Consider the following 24,455-nt stretch of genomic DNA (forward strand, 5'->3'; position numbering starts at 1 on the left):
CAGTCATTCTCTATCACACATGTTTTAATTGTTTGCATGGCATTTATTACTACATTTCTTTAATTACTGTTTTCTTCCCCTCATTAGAATGTAAGCTCCACGGGGAGCAAGAATATTATTCTTTTTCACTGCTATATCCCCCTAGAACTGTGCCTGGCATATTAAGGGGATTTCATAAATATTTGCTAAATAAATGACCTGAAATCTAGGCCTACTCCAGCCAACAACTCGAGTAATGTGTAATGTACTTAAACATACTACAGCGACTCTACTTCCTTTTAAAACACAGCGGTATTAAAGCAGGAAACTATACTCTTTTGAAACAATTCCAGGTTAGCAAGTAGAAGATATATTTACCTTATTATTACATCATAGGAGTCAATCTTTTCTCCTAACGTCTTATTCTTCAAAACTCCACCATTACCAACCACCACACATTTTTTACATGGCACACTGTTGGGCAAATGACAAGAGAGAGATTGAGCCATCTTTTACAAAACTGGGTGATTCCAAGAACCCATTCATACTCTGAGGAACCCAATACAAGATTTCACTTGTTGCACAAGTAGAAAAAGAACCAGTTGTAACTTACAGGTCTAGGGATATATTAGAAAGATATAAGATTCAAGAAATAACATTCCATAGGAAGTATATCATCATTAGCAACTATTAATGCATATCAGTTCATATACATCCCCTCATTTGATTCTCATAACCACCCACTGAGATGAGTAAGCCTGATATTCCAATTTTACAAATGAAGAAAGAGATGCAAAAAACTGTTAGGTGACATTTCAAAGTCATACTCCAAAGAGGTAAAATTAGGATTGGACTACAAAAATACCCCTCAGTATAGGATTCTGCATGTTAATATTGATACAAGTGTGTTTCGTATTAGATGTGTATGTATCTTCCATCAGCATTACCCATTCCCCTGAGATTCCAGCTCTGGGTTACTGCTGCGTCTTATAAGTTTGGAGACAGACAGAATAGAATCTGGTTGGCAAAGTGCAGCTTCCTTGTACCTGCCCGTGCTCATTTCAATTCCCCAAACGGGTACTGGTTCTTGGAGCTTAACCAATACAAATGAAAAGTTTACTGTGTGTTCCTGGCAAAGAGCTTTAAAGTAGGACATGAAGTGGGACTTCCCATTGCTGGCCAGAATCAGCCTAGGCCAGTGGATTATCTACTGTTCAGCTCTCATCCAACGTGGCCTGGCCCTCAACATAATAAAAGCCATATATGACAAACCCACAGCAAACATCCTTCTCAAGGGTGAAAAACTGAAAGCATTTCCTCTAAGACCAGGATCAAGACAAGGATGTCCACTCTCACCACTTTTATTCAACATAGTTTTGGAAGTCCTAGCCACAGCAATCAGAGAAGAAAAAGAGGTAAAAGGAATCCAAATTGGAAAGAAGAAGTAAAACTGTCCCTGTTTGCAGATGACGTGATACCATACATAGAAAATCCTAAAGACGCTACCAGAAAACTACTAGAGCCCATCAATAAATTTGGTAAAGTTGCAGCACACAAAATTACCACACAGAAATCTCTTGCATTCCTATACAGTAACAATGAAAGATCCAAAAGAGAAATTAAGGAAACAATCCCATTTACCATTGCAAAAGAAAAGAATATAATACCTAGGAATAAACCTACCTAAGGAGGCAAAAAACCTGTATGTACTCAGAAAACTATAAGACACTGATGAAAGAAATCAAAGATGACAGAAACAGATGGAGGGATATACCATGTTCTTGGACTGGAAGAATCAATAATGTGAAAATGACTATACTACCCAAAGCAATCTACAGATTCAATGCAATCCCTATCAAATTATCAATAGCATTTTCCACAGAATTAGAACAAAAAATTTTACAATTTATATGAAAACACAAAAGACCCCAAATAGCCAGAGCAATCTTGAGAAAGAAAAACAGAGCTGGAGGTATCAGGCTCCCTGACTTCAAACTATACTACGAAGTTACAGTAATCAAAACAGTATGGTACTGGCACAAAAAAAGAAATATAGGTCAGTGGAACAGGATAGAAAGTCCAGAGATAAACCCATGCACCTATGGTCACCTAATCTATGACAAAGCAGGCAACGATATACAATGGAGAAAAGACAGCCTCTTCAATAAGTGGTGCTGGGAAAACTGGACAGCTACATGTGAAACAATGAAATCAGAACATTCTGTAACACCATATACAAAAATAAACTCAAAATGGATTAAAGACCTAAGTGTAAGACCAGATACTGTAAAACTCTTAGAGGAAAACAGGCAGAACATTCTCTGACACAAATCGCAGGAAGACCTTTTTTTGATTCACCTCCTAGAGTAATGAAAATAAAAACAAAAATAAACAAATGGGACGTAATTAAACTTAAAAGCTTTTGCACAGCAAAGGAAACCGTAAACAAAACAAAAAGACAACCCACAGAATGGGAGAAAATATTTGCAAATGAAGCAACCGACAAGGGATTAATCTCCAAAATAAACAGCTCATGCATCTCAATATCAAAAAAACAAACAACCCAATCAAATGAGCAGAAGATCTAAATAGACATTTCTCCAAAGAAGACATGCAGATGGCCAAGAGGCACGTGAAAAGATGCTCAACGTTGCTAATTATTAGAGAAATGCCAGTCAAAACTACAATGAGGTATCACCTCACACCGGTCAGAAGGGCCATCACCAAAACATCTACAAACAATAAATGCTGGAGAGGGTGTGGAGGAAAGGAAAGCCTCCTACACTGTTGGTGGGAATGTGAATTGGTGCAGCCACTATGGAGAACAGTATGGACGTTCCTTAAAAAACTAAAAACAGAGCTACCATGTGATCCAGCAATCCCACTCCTGGGCATATATCCGGAGAAAATCAAAATTCAAAAAGATGCATGTACCCCAGTGTTAACTGCAGCACTATTTACAATAGCCAGGACATGGAAGCAACCATCAATGGAGGAATGGATAAAGACGACGTGCTACACACACACACACACACACACACACACACACAATGGAATATTACTCAGCCATAGAAAAGAATGAAATGATGCCATTTGCAGCAACATGATGGACCTAGAGATTGTCATACTGAGTAAAGTAAGTCAGACAGAGAAAGACAAAGATATCATATGATATCACTTATATGTGGAATCTAAAAAAGTGGTACAAATGAACCTATTTATAACACAGAAAAAGAGTTACAGCTGTAGAAAACAAACTTATGGTTACCAAGGGGGAGAGGGACAGGGAAGGGATAAATTGGGAGATTGGGATTGACATATACATACTACTACATATAAAATAGATAACTAATAAGAACCTACTGTACAGCACAGGGAACTCTACTCAATACTCTGTAATGACCTATATGGGAAAAGAATCTAAAAAAGAGTGGATATATGTCTATATATAACTGATTCACTTTGCTGTACACCTGAAACTAACACAACATTATAAATCAACTATACTCCAATAAAAATTAATTTTTAAAAAATGGCCTGGCCCATCCAACTCCAAGCTCTCACCACCACTCGGCCATGCCTGGAGAAATGACAGAACAGATCATGTCCTTCTCCTCTCGGGGAGAAAACTACAGAGGAGAAGGCTGTTGAGATTGTCCTTGCAAGGCCCTCATGACATGGAAGTATGAGGAAAAAACTGTTTCTCTAAGAACCATGAAATCAGCAGACCAGATGAACTCCAGACCGTAAGGCTCTTAGGAAATTAATCAGTAGCAAAATTGCACAAATGCTGTAGAATATTTAAACGTAGAGAACACAGCAATACAGGAACTACTGAAAGGAGCCAGGAGTTGGTCCTGTCAGGTTAAGGAGAGACAAGATACACATTCCTACACATGTAAATTTCCCTTTTTTATTTAGAATTTGTTTAGTTCATCTATTTGCTTGATGTTTTAAACTTTTTTTTTTTTTTTTGCGGTACGCGGACCTCTGACTGTTGTGGCCTCTCCCGTTGCGGAGCACAGGCTCCGGATGCGCAGGCTCAGCGGCCGTGGCTCACGGGCCCAGCCGCTCCACGGCATGTGGGATCCTCCCGGACCGGGGCACAAACCCGTGTCCCCTGCATCGGCAGGCGGACTCTCAACCACTGCACCACAAGGGAAGCCCCACACCTTAAACTTTTTAAAAACACTTTTTTAATGTTTTGAGACTTTCAGCTCCCAAATATTAAAAAGTCATGCATAATCAGTGTCTACTTTGTTACAAAAACAAGAAGATCCAGGGTTTCACAGATGGTACTGATGGGGGCCGGGGGGCAACCACCCAACAGGCCCTCCTTGAGTCTGTACCCCCAGACCTCCTATGATGGACATGTCACAATGTGTTCTAGAGAAGTTTCTTTCCTAAATCTGCTTGTCTTTAACTATGAAAGGAACATTTCTAGGTGCTCTTATATACAAGTTTGACATAAATCCCAATTCCAGGAAGCTACTCTGTCCACGGTGCTCTGCAGCCAGGTGGCACGGAGAAGATGGGGGTGCTGGTCAACTTCAAAACGCTTTTCTCTCTGGGTCTGCGGCCATCCTCCTGAGCAGACCTAGCCCATGAGAGCTGTACAGCAGGGAGCAACTCCCGCACACACAGCTTGTGTGGTTCCTCCTTCCATGACCTCACAGCCAGTTTAATGCAAAATCAGAGGCTGAACCTCCAGATGCTGCCCCGTCTCCCTGCCAGGACGCTAAGTGAGGCTGGGCACCAGGGAGGGAGTGGCTAGGAATGGACAGGATGGAAATAACAGCTCTGTTCCTGGGAGGTCCCCTGTGTGGAAGTGAAGGAGGAGTATCTATAATTTATGGCATGTAGACTAACCCTCTCCCTTCAAAGAAGGCTGGAGGCCACTCCCCTTCCAGCAACCATCCCGGACTGGGGTCCCCAGCCTGAACCAGGCTTGCCTGACTCCAATACCACCGAACATGCCGGGGCGGGGCCAGGAGCACAGGCCACCACTGTGTGTCCCCAGAGTTCTTATCTTGGAACCTCAACAAAGGACTCCTGCCCCAAGGCCTAATCTCTGCAGTTGAGCCCAGAACGAGGGAACTCAGCTCAGTCCCAGACACAGCCAGTGGCATGAACACTCAGCCAGAAGTTTCCCTCAGTGTTATCTGTATCGGGCGGGATTACAGTTGATAATCAAGCCCCAGATCACATGTGGCCAAAAGGTCATCGCAATACAAGAAGGTACCGTCCGTCATACTCAGGTCACATCCCTGGTCCCCTCTCAGACTCAAGGTCCTGAACCTCCTCTCACAAACCCTAACAAGCCTTCCAGCCAAAAGAAAAGGGGGAGTTAAGGGTGCAAGCAGATCTGTTTCACAGGAGCCCCAAGGATTGGTTACAGAGAGAGGGTCATTCCTTCTACTCAGCCTCCGCCTGCTTGGGAGAAATGAAAAGAAATCATATGGACACTGCCTCACCCAAGAGAACTCCAGTTCCAAAGACACTACAGTTCCATGGTCACCGCATTTTTAAAATGTCCCTTTCTGTTTTTTTCTCTGTCAGCTTTGTAGGGGGCAGGTGGAAAGGGGAGGGCCCTTCACCACAGAAAAAGTGTGCCGATGTCTTTAAAAGGAAATCTCGTCAATGAAATTTTACTTTTCCTCTTGGCAAGGATATTGCAAAGATCCACACATTTTTCTGAATATCATAAATGACACCAGAAACTCCTCAAGGGGTGTGCCTAAGACTACTCTTAGGCAATCACATCTTCTCTGCAGCTGGTATTCACAGTGCCCCCGTGATGCTGGAATATGTGAAATGGAACAGATCCACGGTCTGAACCACATACCTTGCAATTCACTGCTTCCCTCCCTCCACAGCAGGTACCCCCATATTACCAAAGGAGCGATTCATCCTCTCCTTGGCTTCATCCACCTGGCCTGGGCTCCTGGCTTCCCCTGTTTCCTTAGTGTGAATCAATAACTTCCAGTGTCCTTTGGGTGACTGTATAACTTCAAGATATTTAATGAACACAACTTTCATTCACAATCAGCTGCAGTGAATTGTGAATCCCTAATGGGCAAGAATATTATATTTCTGCATCCTCTAATCTAAAATTTTATATGTATTTATATTTTATTTATAAATATATTTATATTTCTGCATCCTCCAATCTAAAACGTCCTGATTCACAGGTTGTGCATTTTAGAAACTGATTTGGTTGTCACCTTAAGTGTGACTTTGTAGCTGGAGAAACAGGTAGCCGTTCTTCCTGCCTCCACTCTGGAAACAGGTAGGGAAATCCATGTGCCTCAAATTGCTCACCCAGAAAACAAGATCATTCCAGAGTGCCTGAACCTGTTAATGGAAAATCTGGAAAGCTGCTGAAATAGTGATGGCAAGAGGTTACACTTCCCCTAGGTGAAAGCCATGTTTCTCGTCAAGTCAGGCAGATCCAGAAGAGTTACTAGCCTGTGCAGCGTGAAACATCAACACCATCAATACAGAGAAAGTAAACGTGAACTGCCCACTTCCAGTGATCTGTGATCTGTCTTCTTTTCTAAATACTGTATGACTCCTTTCAGCAGCATAGTGTATACATTAAAACGTATCACTCCATCTTCAATGTAGCAATCTGTGGCAGATCCCACTGGTCATATTCCCAACACCCATTACCCCTTGTACCTTTGCTGGCAGAGCCCTGCTTTCACAAGCCTAACAGTGGTGAGTATATTCCTGTGCCAATGGTTGGTTTAGATGTGGTCACATGAACCATCCCTGGGCAATAAAATATTAGGGAAGTCTGTTAAATGCCCTGGAAAAGATTTTACCCCCAGGAAGAGAATGGCTTGAGCAGAACACTGATTTTATCTACCCATCCTTTCTGCTTGGATACTGACATGCGATAACAAGGTTAGGGCGGCTGTAGTCATCTTGCACCTAAGAGGGAAAGCCAGAGAGAGCCGCGAGGAAGCTGCCCCGACATTCCTGAGCCACTAATTCAATCCCATAACTGGAGCCAATCCATACAGACGTGCAGGTGGTACCCAGTACGTCGGCACTCCCGCGGTTTGTGCAATCCAGTCTGTGCAGCCATACGTGGCCCGCCCTGTGAGCTAGATCCACAAACCTGATTCTATACATCTGAATCCACACATCTATGTGATATGGGAGATAATAACCATCCACTTAGTTCAAATCACGCTTAGTTAGGAATAGTGCTCCTTGCAGCCCAGAGATCCTAAAACCCTGTGCACTGGAGTGGGGTGGAGATCCCACTGCTAGCTGTGGCTCCCCTACTCAGCACCTCTGGGAGCCTCATGACCTAATCTCTTGGATCTCAGCATGCCCTTTTATGAAGTAAGGGAATCACTGAGGTCTCAAATGTTGTTAACCTATGTCGCACAGAGCCATCTGTCAGTTCCTCCGGCATGTGTACCACGGTTTCTGTATCTCTTTCTATCCAACATCTGACCACAGCAGTTGCTACAGAACACGTATGTGTTCCTCTCTGCCACAAATGACTACTTTGTTGATGCAGAATCACAACCTCCCCTCACCCTCAAGTCCTCCTTCTGGCTGAAAATGCTGCCATGTAAAGAAACTGCAAAGCAGGAGGATGGCCAGAGCAGTGATGCAGACACTGATATCCCTTACAGAGCTTGGGCTCTTTTTAATAAATACACTGCTGACGTCTTAAGTTGTCAAAGACCATGCTACCACCCTGGCTGGCTGCCGATGTAACCTGTCTCGGCCACTGCTGACATAATGGATTCTGCCTGGGTGAGCAACTAGGCAGCCTTCACAAATCCCCATCCACTTAGCAAGCAACTGACTTAACACAGGTGCTTCCGTTAAGTAAGATATTTAGGCTTAGTTACTCTATAACCACCTCTGCAGGAATCAAGCACTCTTCACAGAATCTGGCGTGCTTGCGGAACGCGATGGCGATGGCTGCGGGAGGAAAGCTGGTTCCTGTATTTTAAGCGAGAGCAGAGACTTTGTGACCCAGGATTTCGCTGCTCCGGCTGTGGGAGGATGTGCTCCCACTGAAGAGAAAGCAGCAGTCTCCAGGACCAGCGTGCAAGCTGGTGCTACAGAGCTCCACACACAGCCAGGAAGGGTCAGGCTCTCACAACATGGGCACAGTGTAGGTATTCTTTGTGATGCAATTCCCGTAAAATATCCTCGATCACTAGTGAAGTTTATAAAAAAGCATGGCCACAGTTGTGTGAGCTGTGCTTTGGAGATTAACAAGGAACCGAGTCCTGAGAAATCAAGAGCGACCGCGTAGGGAAACGATGGCAAGAGAACTAGAGGTGTGTCACTCCAAACCGTTTGTTCCAGGTGTGGCATCATGGTGCCCTCTGAACAAAGTGGCTAGAAAGGAATCTAGAGGGTACCTCAACCATCCCCCCTCCTTTATGAAAGCGTTTTTTGAAATTGAAATATAATTCACACACCCTAAAATTCATCCATTTAAATAATAAAATTCAGCAGGTTTTAGCATATTCGCAAAGCTGCGCCACAACCACCATTATCCAATCCAGAACGTTTTCATCACCCGACGACGACACCCCACAGCCAGGGGCAGTCACTCTCCATTTCCACCCCCATCCCAACCCCTGTCTGTGGCACAACTAATCCACTTTCTATGTCTATAGATTTGTCTATCCTGGCCATTTCATATAAATGGAGTCATACAATATGTAATCTGTGACTGACTGCTTTCACTGAGCAAAATGTTTTCAAGGGCTTCCCTGGTGGCGCGGTGGTTGAGAGTCCGCCTGCCGATGCAGGGGACACGGCTTCGTGCCCCGGTCCGGGTAGATCCCACATGCCGCGGAACGGCTGGGCCCGTGAGCCATGGCCGCTGAGCCTGCGCGTCCGGAGCCTGTGCTCCGCAACGGGAGAGGCCACAACAGTGAGAGGCCCGCATACCGCAAAAAAAAAAAAAAAAAAAAAAAAAATGTTTTCAAGATTCACTCATGCCCCAGCAGGAATCAGTACTGCGTTGCTTTGTACGGCTGAATTACATTCCATTGTATGGATATGCATTTAATTTATCCATTGAGCAGTTGCTGGACTTTTGGTTGTTTCCACTCTGGGGCTATTATGAATGATGCTGCTATGAACATTCGTGCACAAGTTTCACGTGGTCATATGTTTTCGTTTTTTTTGTTTTTTTTTTTTTTTTTGCGGTACACGGGCCTCTCACTGTTGTGGCCTCTCCCGTTGCAGAGCACAGGCTCCAGACGCGCAGGCTCAGCAGGCATGGCTCACGGGCCCAGCCGCTCCGCGGCATGTGGGATCTTCCCGGACTGGGGCACGAACCCGTGTCCCCTGCATTGGCAGGCGGACTCTCAACCACTGCGCCACCAGGGAAGCCCATGTTTTCAATTTAAGCTTTCTATTTTGAAATAATTCTAGATTCACGGGAAGTTGCAAAAATAGTACTGAGAAGTCCTGTGTAACCTTCACCCAGTTTCTTCCAGTGATTACACTGACTTAATTTATTAACTTAACTTTATTAACTAGTAAAGCTGACATTGGTATAATGTGCATATACAGATCCACCTCCTCTTTTGTAAAACCAAGGTTCAGAAACTCCGAAACTTGCCCAAGGTCCCAGAGCAGTTACGCCTGACCTGCTGACTCTAGCAACTTTTCACCAGTACCGCCCCTCTATTTCAGATGGCCCATGCCCACCACCTGCCCTCCCCTCTCCCCGACAAAAGAATAAAAACAAACTTTTCTAAGCTATCCTTTTCTACCCTTAGCATCGCTCCCCTGCTGCCGAAGTTCTGGTCAGACAGCTAGTTTGAGCGTTCCCATAAAAGGAGGAACATGGAAAAGAAAACACGAAAAGATTAATCATTGTTTTTAAATGGTTTGTCTTTTTGGAACTAGCTAGAGGTGGTGGTTGCACAATACTGTGAATGTACTAAGTGCCACTGAATTGTTCTCTTTCAAACGGTTCATTTTATGTGGTGTGAATTTCACCCTAACAAGAAAAAAAATGATTTGTCAACATTTCTTTGAGACTTTTTCTTTTTCCCATACTTAGGATCCTCTGGCTTAGTACTGAAAAAATTTCCTTTTCTCAACTCTCATCCTGATGATCATGCGTAGTAAATATGCCAGTTGGCCTTCTCTGTAATTTGCCGGTATCTATCCAGAGGAGATTCTATCCAGATCATTTATCTTTAAGAGGCAAAAAAAAAACCCACAAAAAACAGACGAAAAACCCTATTTAACGTACATCTGTTTTGGTGAATTTACACATGTACCCTGGAGATGTTTTAGTTTAGCCCTGTAAAAGTATTAAAAATGGTTTGAGGTTAAGGATAAAGGCAGAAGCCACATTACATAATGGGGGTGGGTGGGCGATTTATAGCCCTGGAAATCCTAAAGAATATACCCAAAAGAATTCACAGTTCCGGAATCCTCTTCCCCTTACCTCTTCAGATGACACTCAGTCTAAGACATTTAATTGTGGAGTCTTCTGTCTTTGCGCTGCTGGTTAAATGCAAAGGGAGTAACTGGAGAAGAGTGGAAGTCTGGAGAACTCTTAACCTCTATGGACCTCAGTCCTCTCATCTTTAAAATGAGGGGATTGGACTAACAATCTCCATCCTTCCTGCCTCTGACCCTCTCTGTGACTTTACAGTGCTTTTGGGTCTGGCCCTCAGTCCACACAACTGAGCAGGAACAGGTGAGGTGAGGTAACTGGGATTCTTTAGGGAACAGTTTAGCAGCCTCAATATTCACCCCATCCCAACCTGCTGTACCATTGGTCAGGAGAGAAACTCAGAAAGAATATAAAAGAAAAAGCCCAAGATTAACCCTCTATTAAAACTACATACCAAAAAGATAAATAACATAATAAAATACAATGGGGTATGTAAATGGCCTATCATGTGTTCTCATCTTTTCACAGGGAAAATTGAGAACTCCTATCACAAAATTAGGGCGAAAGGCAACTTTCTATAATGAAAATACTTTTTCTAACAGATGTGATTACAAGAAGGGAGGCAAATTATTACGATTATTACTAAGTGACCAAAAACTTTGAAAAAGAACAGATTTGGGGGGGGGGCAGGATAGAGGGAAGAGGGGAGGTAGAGCAAAGCAGCAGCATGGAATTCTTAAAATTCCTGGGCTCTGCCACACAGTTACGGCCAGACACGCACACTCCTGTTCCCTTCCCTCTTTATCTCTGGCCCAAGTTCTGCATGGTAGTGACTGTAGAAAAAGGCTCTCCCTGCCTCACTGAGTTACTTTACTCACCTACCAAGGTGGCATAAAGAAGACCTCATAAGAAACCCCGCTTCAAAACGATCTGCAACCCCAATATGGTTCAACAGCTTTCATCTTCAAGAGAGAAACCACAGTTGGCTGCTTCTAGCACCAAGCTAGGTTGGTATAGTGTTACGTAACTGACTTTAGAATCTTGAATATTTCCAGGCACAGAAACAGGAAATGGTGGACAACACTGGCAAAGACTGCTACTTGCCCCTCAATAACTATGTTTCATTTGTCTCTTAAAATAGGTCTCTCTCTCTCTCTCTCTCTCTCTCTAAGGTGGGTGCACAGCCACATGGAATAGAGGCTACATTTTCCAGTCCACCTTCCAGAAAGGCCTTGTGATTATACCCCTAGCCAATGGGATAGAATTGGTGGTTGCTAGAAAATTTTTAACAATCAGTCCTCTTTGGGAGAGAGGGGAGTGATGGGGAAGCCCTAGTTTGCAGTGTTTGCCAATTTCCATGGTATAAATATATTCCCACCACGGCTAATTTCAAGCTTCTACCTGGATGGCACTGAACACGGACCTGGGAAGAGCGGCAGCTCTCACAAGTTGGTACCAACAGGCTCCAGCACATCACTGGCTGTAATAAAGTGTTATATGTAATTTCTGGGAAATATCCTTAAAGAAGGAGGCAAGTCTTAATGGCTGGGGGCATGCCCTTCCCCCTTCATCCTCCCTGCTGGCCAGAATGTACATATGACTGGTGAAGTCCAGCCATCAGATTGGACCATAAGGAAGAATAACAGAGTCACAATAGAGAAGCCTTGGTCTCTGATGATTAACAGCTGCTAAACTGGCCTGAGATTGCTTAACCGCAGGCTTCATTTACATGACAATTGTAAGAAAGAGGAAAAGTTGTATCTTGCAAATGCAACCGATATTTGGAGTTTTCCCATTCACAGTAAAATCTATCCCAACCAAGGGCATCATGCATGCTAAATGAGATAAGTAAAGGATTCAGATTTGAAACAACAAGAAAATGTCTGAACCTTTGTGGGAGGGACAAAGAGAACAGCCAAAGGGGGAAGGGACTTGAAAAGGAGGTTCTCACCTCTCTCTACCTGAGCCCCTCCTCTCTGACCTACAGACCCCTACAGAGAGTGAGCAAGCCTCGGCCAGAAAGGCTTCCTCCTGGTACACGAGGGCCACAGCTCCCGGATCCACAGTGAGGGCTCAGGGAGGACTCCCCGACTAAGGGCGGTCCAGGTCCTCTGCCAGAGAAGGACAGACTGTTCTCACACCTCTTTCTTCTACGGCATTTCCCCAGGCAGAGAGGAGAAATGGGAAATGTATAAGGTTATTTGGGGGGTAAACTGAGTCGACTCCGAGGCAGCGATAGGCAGGTTATTGTATTCTGCCTTCCTGGGGTTTACTTAAAATATATTTATTGCTCAGGCATGGGCTGGCCTGTTATGATCTTTGGATTGTAACATGGGTTTCAGACAAATGTAGAATGACTTACTTAAAATATAGGTAAAATTTATTATTACACGTGAACTCCTCCTAAAAGTTAATATCTAAATGAAGATAATATTGTCACAAGTATATTCTTATCCACTTTCAAAACACTCTTTCTGAAGTCTCTAGGGAGCAAGTCTGCACGCATCACACAAGCAATTCAGCAATGCTGAGTGTCTACTGCATCACTGTACTCACTCTGGGAGGATCCTACAGGGACAGTCTCCATTCACTGTATACCTGCAGTTTCTGCTTGTACATTGATGGTACTTCCATCTCTTAACAACTTCAGACTCAGGAACCTTTGTGCAATCAGCATGATGTTCAGTGCTTCCTCACCACCCACACCCACCTCCCTCCCAATGCTAGTGATGCTGAGAACCCGACGTGGGTTGATGGTGGGAGCGGGGCGGGGGGGGGGGGCAGGAGGAAAGGGTGGGGAGCAGCCAGACCAAGTCAGCAAGAAGAGAGGAGGTAGCCTGGCTGAGGCACATACAGATGATGAATACCTGTGCAGGAAGAGGCTCTGAAAGCAACTAAATAAAGCACGGCTAATTCTAAGATAAAAAGCAGGCAATGACGGAAGCCTGCGAGCCTAGAGCCCATGCTCCGCAACAAGAGAAGCCACCGCGATGAGAAGCCTGCACGCCGCAACGAAGAGTAGCCCCCGCTCGCTGCAACTAGAGAAAGCCCACGCGCAGCAATGAAGACCCAACGCAGCCATAAATAAATAAATAAATAAATAAATAAAAATTTTTTAAAAAACAAAACAGGCAAGAACAAAAGTTCCAGTCACATCCCATCAAGAATCCTGACAGTATCTCACGTTTACAGGGCCAAGGATTTTTTTCAAAGCTTTGCAGATACCTGCTACAATTATTTAAGGTATAACCATTATCACTGTGAAGTCAAACATCCACCCCTGGATGGACCCACCCAGGTTCACATCCTGGCTCTGACATTTACCAGTTCTAACAAACTATATATGTTTGCCTGGCCTCAGTTTCTCAGTTTAAAAAATGGAGATCATGGACCATACTTTGCAGGGTGGTAGTAAAAAGTTAGAGAGAGGGCTTCCCTGGTGGCGCAGTGGTTGAGAGTCCGCCTGCCGATGCAGGGGACGCAGGTTCGTGCCCCGGTCCGGGAAGATCCCACATGCTGTGGAGCGGCTAGGCCCGTGAGCCATGGCCGCTGAGCCTGCGCGTCCGGAGCCTGTGCTCCGCAACGGGAGAGGCCACACCAGTGAGAGGCCCGCGTACCACCAAAAAAAAAAAAAAAAAAAAAAGTTAGAATTGATAAAAAGCACACATGCCAAAGGTCTGCATAAAGCAATATCCTACAGATGAGAGCTGTATAAATTTTGGTTAGAAAAGAATATATATGGTTGCTGTGGATATGCAATCAAAAATTGAAATCGATTAGGTTGATGGCATAGTTTTAAATTATAAAAAGTACAAACTGAAATGAACCAACATTATTACATAATCTACACCTCAATAATCTGGGCCCCTGACAGAGAAAACTTAGGTGAATTCAGACAAAATCTAGCACTGCTCCTCCAGCTCTGTTCTGTAAACTATCTCCATTTTCACACCTCCGTCTACTGCCCCCATTTCTGCACCCACCAAAAAGCACCTCTATTCTCTTGGATAAGAGGGGGAATTCTACCATTTTCCTTTTTAATGGAGGCCTCACAGCTGCAGATCACCCTTCTCATCCCACTGGACAACTGGCCAAATTCTAAAGTACAGCTTAAAACTTTGTGAAATAAGTCCACCTCTGTAAAATAAGTTGACTTGCCAAGAAGTCTTTGGCAACTCAATTCCTAAGGGGTTAAATGGACACCAAATTTTTCTAAAAACTAAACTGCCTTTTGTAGTCAGAAAATGTGTATCTAAACAAGCTGTTCACTTCCCTCAAATGTAATTCTGAATAAAAGAAAGAGAGCTGCTTCTGAAATCCAATATTCAAGTGAAACAGAAAAGATCCTCATGAGGGAGCGGTTTAGAAGATGTATGGGAAGGTATGGGAACCATGCCATGGAAGGAGGCTGTGAGCTGATTAACAGGGAGTGTGAATTAATTCTTCAGTAACAACAACTTAGAAAAGATGAACGTGGGTTAAAAATGTCCTGACTTGGGACTAGCATGGCACACCATCAAGACTGCCTGCAATCTTTTGAGCCAACCAATTATGCAACTTCTAAACTATATTTGTAGTCTGTTTACTTCAAGTGTCATAGAAATAACTCCTAGGCATTTTATTTATGCACAAAAGATATGGAATCTTCCTGAGTGAATGTATTTTACACTGGGGTACATGTTTTGAATCAACTTAGCTAAAACTAAAAGTAAAACAGAAGCAAGAAAACAAACTCACTTGTCAAACTCATCAAAGAGATCACAACTCTGCAGTTTTGAAAGAGCAAGTCGAAAGTATTCGGCTAGAAAACAAATGGAGTATTAGGAATAACAGCAATCATGACTTCTTAGGTACACAGTAAACCACCTTATCCACTGCCCTCCCCAAAACCCACTTTAAACTGGCATGGCCACCTGTGATTTATTCTGTGGTGAAAATTCATGTTACAACTGCAATTAGCCAGCACTGCTTAACAGGCGCACTCAAAATGGTAAATGCTCTAAGGACAGTCTCCAAAAACCCCAGAAAAATAAGATGCTTAATCTAAAAACAATCATAAGCAAAAATTAATCATATCAGGTTAATTAATCATATTAATTAATATTAATAGTCAAAATTAATAATTTTATTAATAATAATTAATATTATTATTAATAATAAAAATAAAATTTAATAATTGTTAATTTTATTAATAATAAAATTAATAAATATAGAAATAAGTATAGAAATCAATATTCTGCAACTTTAAACCTATTAGATTATCAAACTCTCTGCAATGTATTTTAAACACACAGACACACACACACACAGACACACACACACACACACAGGATCAGCTGAATAAGAAAAGTCTAACTCAGGAAACTATAGGCTTGTCACCTCCTAGGCTTTCAGGGTCTCTCAAAACCTAGAATATACAATCGTGCAAGGCAAAGCGGTTGTCAACAAGCAGAGGGAAAATCGTTTCATCATTGGTAAATGGAGTAATTCTCTCTAAATTTAGCAAAAATAAAATATCCTCTGATTAAATTAAAAGATTGACCAAGGACCTAGAATGTGATGACATAAAATAAAACTCATAGGTAAAGAGGTGAAATGGGAAATAGGGAGGAAGTTAACCCATAGGGTTGTCTTGCTAATTCTGAATTGGAATAAAGTAAGGCATTGGAACTCATGAGTAATATGGTGGCAAAACAAAAGTGAAAAGCAGTTTCTCAAAAACAAAAAAGTCTACCTTTTTTCATTCTTTTATTCCACACTGACTCAAAATGAATGGAGATTTATGTATTAAAATTTAATTCCTTTCACCCAATTCCCAGATCATATCCTTAGGAATCATTATGAAACAGAAAGATTAAAAGGCCTTAAAATTATATAAACATGTGATTCACATCAAACACCACTCATATTAATAGAGCAGGGTAAGAATAATATTACTGACCTGATGTTCTTATCCCATAGGGCAAATCAAACTTATCGCTACCATAGAAGGAAGCAGTATTTTTAAAATCAGCTGCACACAGAAAAGGGTGAAACTGATGAAACCTGGAAGAAAAGGATAAAGAATGATTTTCCCAAATGTGTATAATATTTGCATGTTTTTAAAATCACAACTGTAAATAACTGTAGTATGTCATTCCTATTGTATTAACTATACATGAATGTATAATTATTTTTAAGATTCTTTAAAAATCATCTTAAACACTATTTAAATATTACCTAGAATGGGATGTGCACTGGAACTACACACCCGGAAGGGAAACGCCTTCCAAGTAGTAAAACCAAAATTACGTAACAGCTTTGGGTGGGGAGTGGGGGGGGGCACAAAATTTAAAAACCAGCAAACACCAGTGACAGCCATCTACAGGAAGAGACAAAGGAAGAAATAAGGGAAAGTAAAAGTACAGATGCTGATTCACTCCCAAAAGAAAAGGTACCATAAAGCTGTTGTCAGCTGTGAAAATAAAAACACACTGAAAGTTAGATGTAGCTAGAACTGAACTCTTTCCTGAGGTCATTAAATTAAAATTTACTCAAGAACAAGAACTACGGATACTTGTCTTCTTGTTGCCTGTCCTGCCCCCCTGCTCCACTTGGGTACTCTCTCAGACAACAATGTTTGATGAGGCGCCTGCTTTTTCTGTTTTTTCCCTCACTTTTAGCTCCTGGCACAGAGCAGGCAGATAACATACATTTAAGAAATGACTGAATGGGCTTCCCTGGTGGCGCAGTGGTTGAGAGTCCGCCTGCCGATGCAGGGGACACGGGTTCGTGCCCCGGTCCGGGAAGATCCCACATGCCATGGAGCGGCTGGGCCCGTGAGCCATGGCCGCTGAGCCTGCGCGTCCGGAGCCTGTGCTCCGCAATGGGAGAGGCCACAACAGTGAGAGGCCCGCGTACCGCAAAAAAAAAAAAGAAAGAAATGACTGAATGAATTTCAACTCCAAACTAATTCTTTATGGGACCATTATGAATTAGAAAGAAATAAGTTTTTTTAATTAAAGAGAAGGAACAGGGACTTCCCTTGTGGTCCAGTGGTTAAGACTTCACCTTCCAATGCAGGGGGTGCGGGTTCAATCCCTGGTCAGGGAGCTAAGATCCCACATGCCTCTGGGCCAAAACCCCAAAACATAAAACAAAAGCAGTGTTGTAACAAATTCAATAAAGTCTTTGAAAACGTCCACATCAAAAAAAAAAGGGGGGGTGGCTTCCCTGGTGGCGCAGAGGTTGAGAATCTTCCTGCTAATGCGGGCGACACGGGTTCGAGCCCTGGTCTGGGAAGATCCCACATGCCGCGGAGCAACTAGGCCCGTGAGCCACAACTACTCAGCCTGCGCGTCTGGAGCCTGTGCTCCGCAACAACAGAGGCCGCGATAGTGAGAGGTCCGTGCACCGCGATGAAGAGTGGCCCCCGCTTGCCACAACTAGAGAAAGCCCTCGCACAGAAACGAAGACCCAACACAGCCAAATAAATAAATAAATAAATGTGGGGTTTAAAAAAAAAAAAAGAGAGAGAGAGATAAGGAAGAGGTAAAGCACATATTAAAATGCCATTTCCACCTACCAGGACTAGGTACTGCAGAGCAAGTCAAGCTAACCCTTATCCCATCCCCAACACATGGCCCCTTCTCTCCGGCCTTATCAGTTTTGTTCTTCCTTAGTATAAAAATTGCAGGTGGAGATCAGAGCGCCCCTGCGGTTTCAGAGGCTGCATGACAAAATGAAAATAAACAGCAGTAGAGTAGGGACAAATTAGCTTCAGCTTGATCCTGGCTTTGCTACCCAGGAACCACTAACCTTGGCAAGTCACAGGAGCTCAAGATCTTTAGAGCTGAGCTAAGAACTTATACCATATTCAGACTAAGCAAAGAGGTGAGAAACTAGCCCTTCCTACTCAAGAGGGGTGTGCGTGCTAGATTCAGTTGTGACAAGTGTTAGCAGCCTCAGGGGTCCAGCCAACTTCAAAAGGTCATTATCTGTATCAGGGTTGATCCCCAAGCTTAGGATCTGCTCTGGGAAGAGGAAGTGTCAGGTCACCTGACTTAAGATTGAGAGGAGATTCAAGATCTTCCCCGGCTTCCTTGGGAAAGTAAACCGCAGATGACTTTGCACCTTGAGGTGAAAGCAATAAAGGATGCTATTCTTCAGAGTTGGTGGGAGTGATAATGATGGTAACTGATGATTAACATCTACTGCCAGTCAGACCTTGTACTAAGTGACTTACATTTTATTTCTAAATGAAATAACTGTTAAGCACTGTGGCAAAGAACAGTGGCCTGCCATTTCAGTAAACAAAGGATGTTGAAGCCCATCAAGCCTTCGGCTACTGCAGCCGCCCCCCAACTGTGCACCCTGAGGGGAATTCAGGAGGAAGGAAAACAGGATACTGGCCCCAGATCGCTGAGGTGCATATCAAAGGAATAATTCCAATAATACAGTTTCTTGCATCTTCCCACACATAGAAAAGGGGTAAATTCATTATCTTGAGATGTCTGTTTTTTCTTTAATTAGCAGTAATCCTTATTTTTAAAATTTATTTATTTTTGGCTGCGTTGGGTCTTCGTTGCTGCACATGGGCTTTCTCTAGTTGCAGTGAGCAGGGGCTACTCTTCATTGCAGGCTTCTCATTGCAGTGGCTTCTCTTGTTGCAGAGCATGGGCTCTAGAGCACAGGCTCAGTAGTTGTGGCTCATGGGCTCTAGAGCGCAGGCTCAGTGGTTGTGGCGCTGGCGCACAGGCTCAGTAGTTGTGGTGCACGGGCTTAGTTGCTCCATGGCATGTGGGATCTTCCTGGACCAGGGCTTGAACCCGTGTCCCCTGCATTGGCAGGCAGATTCTTAACCACTGCGCCGCCAGGGAAGTCCAGCAGTAATCTTTTGATGTTCGACTCCCTGTTTTTTTGTTCCCCAAAACTCCTACAAATCCTGGCTCCTCCCTCTTTGGAACAGTCCCTCAGAGCTATCTGAGAGGCTGTATCCCAGGCTTAAGTCCTCAGTAACATCCCAAATAAAACATAATTCTCAACTTTTAGGTTGTGTTTTTTTTTTTAGTCGATAACTCCATGTCTCACACAGAGTAGGGGCTCAATAAGTATCTGCCTTATCTGTAATAATTATATATTACATCGTATTATGTTACAGTATGTTATATTACATTATAATGATCATCTTTGCTGTTGTTACTCCTACAAAAGCCTGGAAAGGAAGGTAAATTCTACTAACCAATTTAGACTGTGGAAAAAAAAAATGTGGCCTGCCATTCCAGTAAACAAAGGATGTTGAGGCCAGCAAGCCTTCAGCCCACTGCAGCCGCCCCAGATGGTACACCCCGAGGGGGATACACGGTGGAGAAAAACAGGATGCTGCCCCTAGATAGTTAAGGTGCATAACAAAAGGAATAATTTCAATAAGCCCAGACTCCTGCATCTTCCTATTCATAGAGAAGCACTAAAATCATTAACTTGAGATGTCTGCTTTTTTGTGATTAGCAGTCATCTTTTGATACCTGACTGTTAAGGGAAACACTGACTGAAACCGCCTGCCCTGACCAGGCAAAGACAGTAACAATTTGCATGAGTTATTTTACGACAGGAAGTCCTGGTAAGGAACACGGAACTAATGAGGCACCACCAACCGGAAGAATTCGGGAAAGGTCAAAAAGACAGAGGAGACGCCAGTCCACGTGTCCTACCAACCTCCCAGAATCCTCCTCGCTGGAATCCATCCTGGCTGAGTGATGCGTGCACCACGAGAAAGGACCCCGAATCCGAATGACTGGCCAGAGACTATCCGGAAACTAACCCCGTTACCATAAAACCCGAGACTGCGAGCCACGTGGCAGAGCAATCCTCCTGGGTTCCCTTACCCTGTTGCTCTCCGCCCGGGCGCCCCTTCGCAATAACGTCTCTTGCTTTGTCAGCACGTGTGTCTCCTCAGACAATACATTTCCGAGTGTTACACAAGAGCTCACTCCAGGACCCTGGAAGGGGTCTCCCTTCCTGCAACATGGCTACATGTCTGTCTTTTTCAGCAAAAACTCCAATATTTCCTCCCTTACCTCTTTGGAACTGTTCCTCAGAGCTATCTGAGAGGCTGCCATCCCAGGCTACAGTCCTCAGTAAGGTCCCCAAATAAAACATTCTCAACGTTTAGGCTGTGCTTTTTTTTTTTTTTTTTTTTTTTCAGTCGACGAGACAAAGAAACCAAAGCTATAAAAAGTGAAGTAACTATTATCTGGAGTCACTAACCCATACCTGACAAAGAAGAAACCACACCCAAGCTCAATGCTAAGGAAACGTGTCCTCTTCATAGCACTGCAGGTAACTCCGCCAGGTTTCCCAGCAGAGCTTCTCCTGATGGCTACTGCAAAGGAGGGAGCTCTGCCTCCAGGGAATACTATTCACGTGACAAATGTGCAGACTTACACACCTGCTGAGCAATCTTTCATAAATACTCTAACCCCTTTGGGTTTTCTCAGAAAGAAAATGCCTTTTCTCTCGAAAGCTGAAGAGTACTTTGATTCTAGAGTAGCACTTTGAAGCTGCAGTCTGCAACCCATGGGTGGCTCATGAAGTCAATTTTGCGAGTCATGGTCAGCTCATTTTTAAAAAGTGAATAGAACAGAATACAGGGTATCTGGAGTAGGAAAGGTAAAAATTCTTTCTTTTTTTTATTATAAATATGTATGGATACTAAGTTCCAAAGCAAAATGTATTTCTTACTATGGGTCATGGTTTAAAAAAAAAAAAAAAAAAAAAGTTTAACATCACTCTTCTAGTTTTGCAGTGATCCTAACTGGACACACACCCACAGACTGACTACAAGCAGCCGTGGCACACCTGTAGTCAGATGTAAAAATATTTTATGTATCTAAAGTTTTCCAGAAGGTTGGCTGATTTTTAAAGGGACCTGTAGCCCCAAAAGGTTAAGAACCAGTCATGGAGAGATACAGTAATACGATAAAAGAAAATAAGAAAAGACAATGTTAATTTTAGATCCTTAAAAGATAAAATGCTGAAAAGCTTGTATGTGTTTTACACACTTCAACATGCCCAGACCCGACTGTCATTGATTTCTATTAATCTGGAAGCATTTTGACCAGCACTCTATCAAAGCAGTGGTGACAAAGAAAAAGAATGTTTATGGATGGAAGAGTAAATTCTCTACAAGTCCTGACAACCATAATGAACAATCATTATTTACATTCTATGTAGTTCATTAAAAGTCTGTGAAAGGAAAATATCTACTGTAAACTTTAACCTAGAAGTTAAATAAAAATAACAAGGGTGGAAAATAACATGGGAACAAGGGTGGGGAAAGAAAACCCTAAAAGGACAGTGCAGTCTTTTATGATCAAACACAAACAGACCTCTCTAATCTCACCTGTGTGAAAAGAATACTGGTCTGACTGAGTTCTTCAATGCCTTTTCTTAAAATATATGCAGAGTTCTGACTAAAAGCACAAAAAGACACAGGATAGTCAAGCTCTTCCTTAAATGTAGGATAACCATATTATGTACTTATACTGCTAAGATTTGCATGAAAAAAAGCAAACAAGTGTGAAGAATGATTACAAACACATTTTGAACATTTTGTGTGCCACGGTTTCTTTTGTATTTTTACCTCAGGAGAGAGGCAAAGGCTGGCTTTGATAAACAAGGCTGGATCTTATTTCTCTTCTTCATTTCCACAGGTGGCACCCTATGAGACAAAAATAGCGTCAGTCAGAAACCAGAACTAGGAAGACGTCCCAAAGGGAAGAAAATGCCCTGGGAGCCCACGCGGTGCCACCAGTGAGAGGCTTCTCAGGCAGGGAATAGAAACGCTCACCGCAGCCCCTGACGTATGACAGAAGCTTCTCCTAAGTCCTGGACACATTTGAGGATTCATGGATGCAAAGCAAGAGACTGGAAAAGGCTGAGGTGACGAGTGACCCAGAAGGGTCAAAGAGCAGTGACTCAAAGGACCCTTTGAGAAGAACTGGGATCATCACACTGTGGAAGCCAAGACCAGACTCACAGTTTAGAAGTTCCTAAAAGCCTGAAAAATGCACACGGCTATGTAGGTCCTCGGTGCCACACGCGGGGACACCCATGGGCAGCAAACGCCACAGAGACACTGCCCCGAGCAGGTTCCGTAGCCCCTGCCCGTGCCCCGGGGACTCCCCAAATCCCACCATTTAGAGTCACATATCTAACTCCCCTCTATTCTTGGCACAGGTTAGGCGCTTGTGTGTCCCCTGAATGGAGCACTTGTCTCCACAATTTCAAAGGGTATTGTGATACAAGACAGAGCACAACAATGAAAACAAATGAAGGGGACGGGGCAGCAGGACCCAGACTCAGCCAGGAAAGAGCAAACAGACTAATATAAAAAACTATTAAAGGGCTTCCCTGGTGGCGCAGTGGTTGAGAGTCCGCCTGCCGATGCAGGGGACACAGGTTCGTGCCCCGGTCCGGGAGGATCCCACATGCCGCGGAGCGGCTGGGCCCGTGAGCCATGGCCGCTGAGCCTGCGCGTCCGGAGCCTGTGCTCCGCAACGGGAGAGGCCACAACAGTGAGAGGCCCGCATACCACAAAAAAAAAAAAAAAAAAAAAAACTATTAATGATCATCAGTTGTGTGGAGAATTAATCTAAAAAAGAAAACGAATCAATTTTCTTCTGCAATCACAGGATTCAAAGAGAAACAGCCTAAACCCTTCATGGATTGACTCAATTTTAAACTTTTTTTGTTACAAAATCCACAGTTAAAACTGCTAGCTTTCTGAACCCTGAGGCCAGATGCAGAGAATCATCTTTTGTAAATACCCCAAATGGCAAAACTCTCTTGATTCATATGTGAGGAAGGTACATAAACATGGTGGGCCAGCACACCAGGCCACAAACCCAAATTATAGTCAGAGGTTTCTAAGGTTATTAAACCAGAAAACAAACTATTTGGGGATATTGTGAAGACTGTGGGTGTTTTTTCTTAAAAAAAGACAATTACTTGTCTTAAACAGTTTTTAAGGAAGCAAGTTCCGAGGTAATTTCCAGCTCCGAGGTAATTACCAGCATCCGGGGTAATTTCACGATACTTTCTGTGTCTGCAGTAATGTGTTAGCTTAGGAGTGACATGAACGTTCCTCAAATTCTGATGACAAGAAAAATGTGCTGAATTTGGACCCTTTTCATTGTCTTCTTTATCATTTCCCCTGTGACCAAGAATAGGATTTGTAGGGAATTAGCAATCTAGTAAACTTCGTGCTTTTCTGTTCTTGTCTTCCATTACTAAGTACAGGACAGAGACAAAAGTGGCAGAGATGGAGGGAGAGATGCCTGCAGTAGGATCCTCATGTGGTATATAATCAGACTCCTGAGATCTATGGCTCATTATTTAAGTCCAAAACCTCAAAACTTGTGTCCAAACCGACCCACCTGGCATTGGGTTTTTTCAGTGACCGTAAAGAGCATTACAATGATTTGCCTAACTTCCTTCCATAAAGAGCATTACAATCAACCAGTGATGAAGTTAAATGCAGAAGCATCATTTTTTTAATCTAGCAAAACAAAACAAAACCTAAAAACATGATCTAGGATCTACTATTCAAACACTGGCAAAAAGTACCGAACTTTTGTCTAAGACAGGAAGTTTTTATGTGGTTTATTTTGACATCCTATACTCACCACTCATTCAGGATTTAAAGGTCATCAAAACTTGATTCCTCACCAAAGGACTGACAATAGGAAAAAGGATACCTCTAGACTAACAGTTGTCCTCCAGGATTACATTATACATTTATAAGCTAAGTGATTTGGGTTTTCCAACCTGTTGTCCACGTCAGTTTTTCTGCTCTGGTCATTTGCATTAAGATGAAGAATTTTTTAAAACATTTATAACACATAGTAGCAATTTCTGAGCAAAAATCTGGGAAACTCAAGCAAAGGAATTTCCAAAAGTACCAGACTTCTGAATTCTGAGTTTTGAAAATATATTTTGAGGAGAAATAGACATAGTCTAATTTGATGCCTTTAGTGTTTTTGAATCACCCATCCTCAGGGTTGAAAAATTGTTTTGTATAACTGAGGGT

At 43.0% G+C, this 24,455-nt stretch overlaps 1 protein-coding gene across 20 annotated transcripts in view; it reads right to left on the reverse strand.

Annotated features, from left to right (window-relative positions):
* Nucleotides 1-24,455, reverse strand: part of ST3GAL6 (ST3 beta-galactoside alpha-2,3-sialyltransferase 6) — a 110,189-nt gene that overhangs the window by 20,853 nt on the left and 64,881 nt on the right. For 19 of the 20 annotated variants that reach the window (XM_049710049.1, XM_049710058.1, XM_049710067.1 and 16 more), the window contains 4 exons: nt 22,008-22,085; nt 16,329-16,432; nt 15,125-15,188; nt 358-453 (listed from right to left, as the gene is read on the reverse strand). In XM_049710049.1, the coding sequence (XP_049566006.1) occupies nt 358-453; nt 15,125-15,188; nt 16,329-16,432; nt 22,008-22,085 (342 nt within the window). The remainder of the gene's footprint in view (nt 1-357; nt 454-15,124; nt 15,189-16,328; nt 16,433-22,007; nt 22,086-24,455) is intronic. The other variant, XM_049710052.1, reaches the window with a different exon arrangement.

The sequence above is a fragment of the Orcinus orca genome, chromosome 5, assembly GCF_937001465.1.
Source record: "Orcinus orca chromosome 5, mOrcOrc1.1, whole genome shotgun sequence".
Lineage (NCBI taxonomy): Eukaryota > Metazoa > Chordata > Mammalia > Artiodactyla > Delphinidae > Orcinus > Orcinus orca.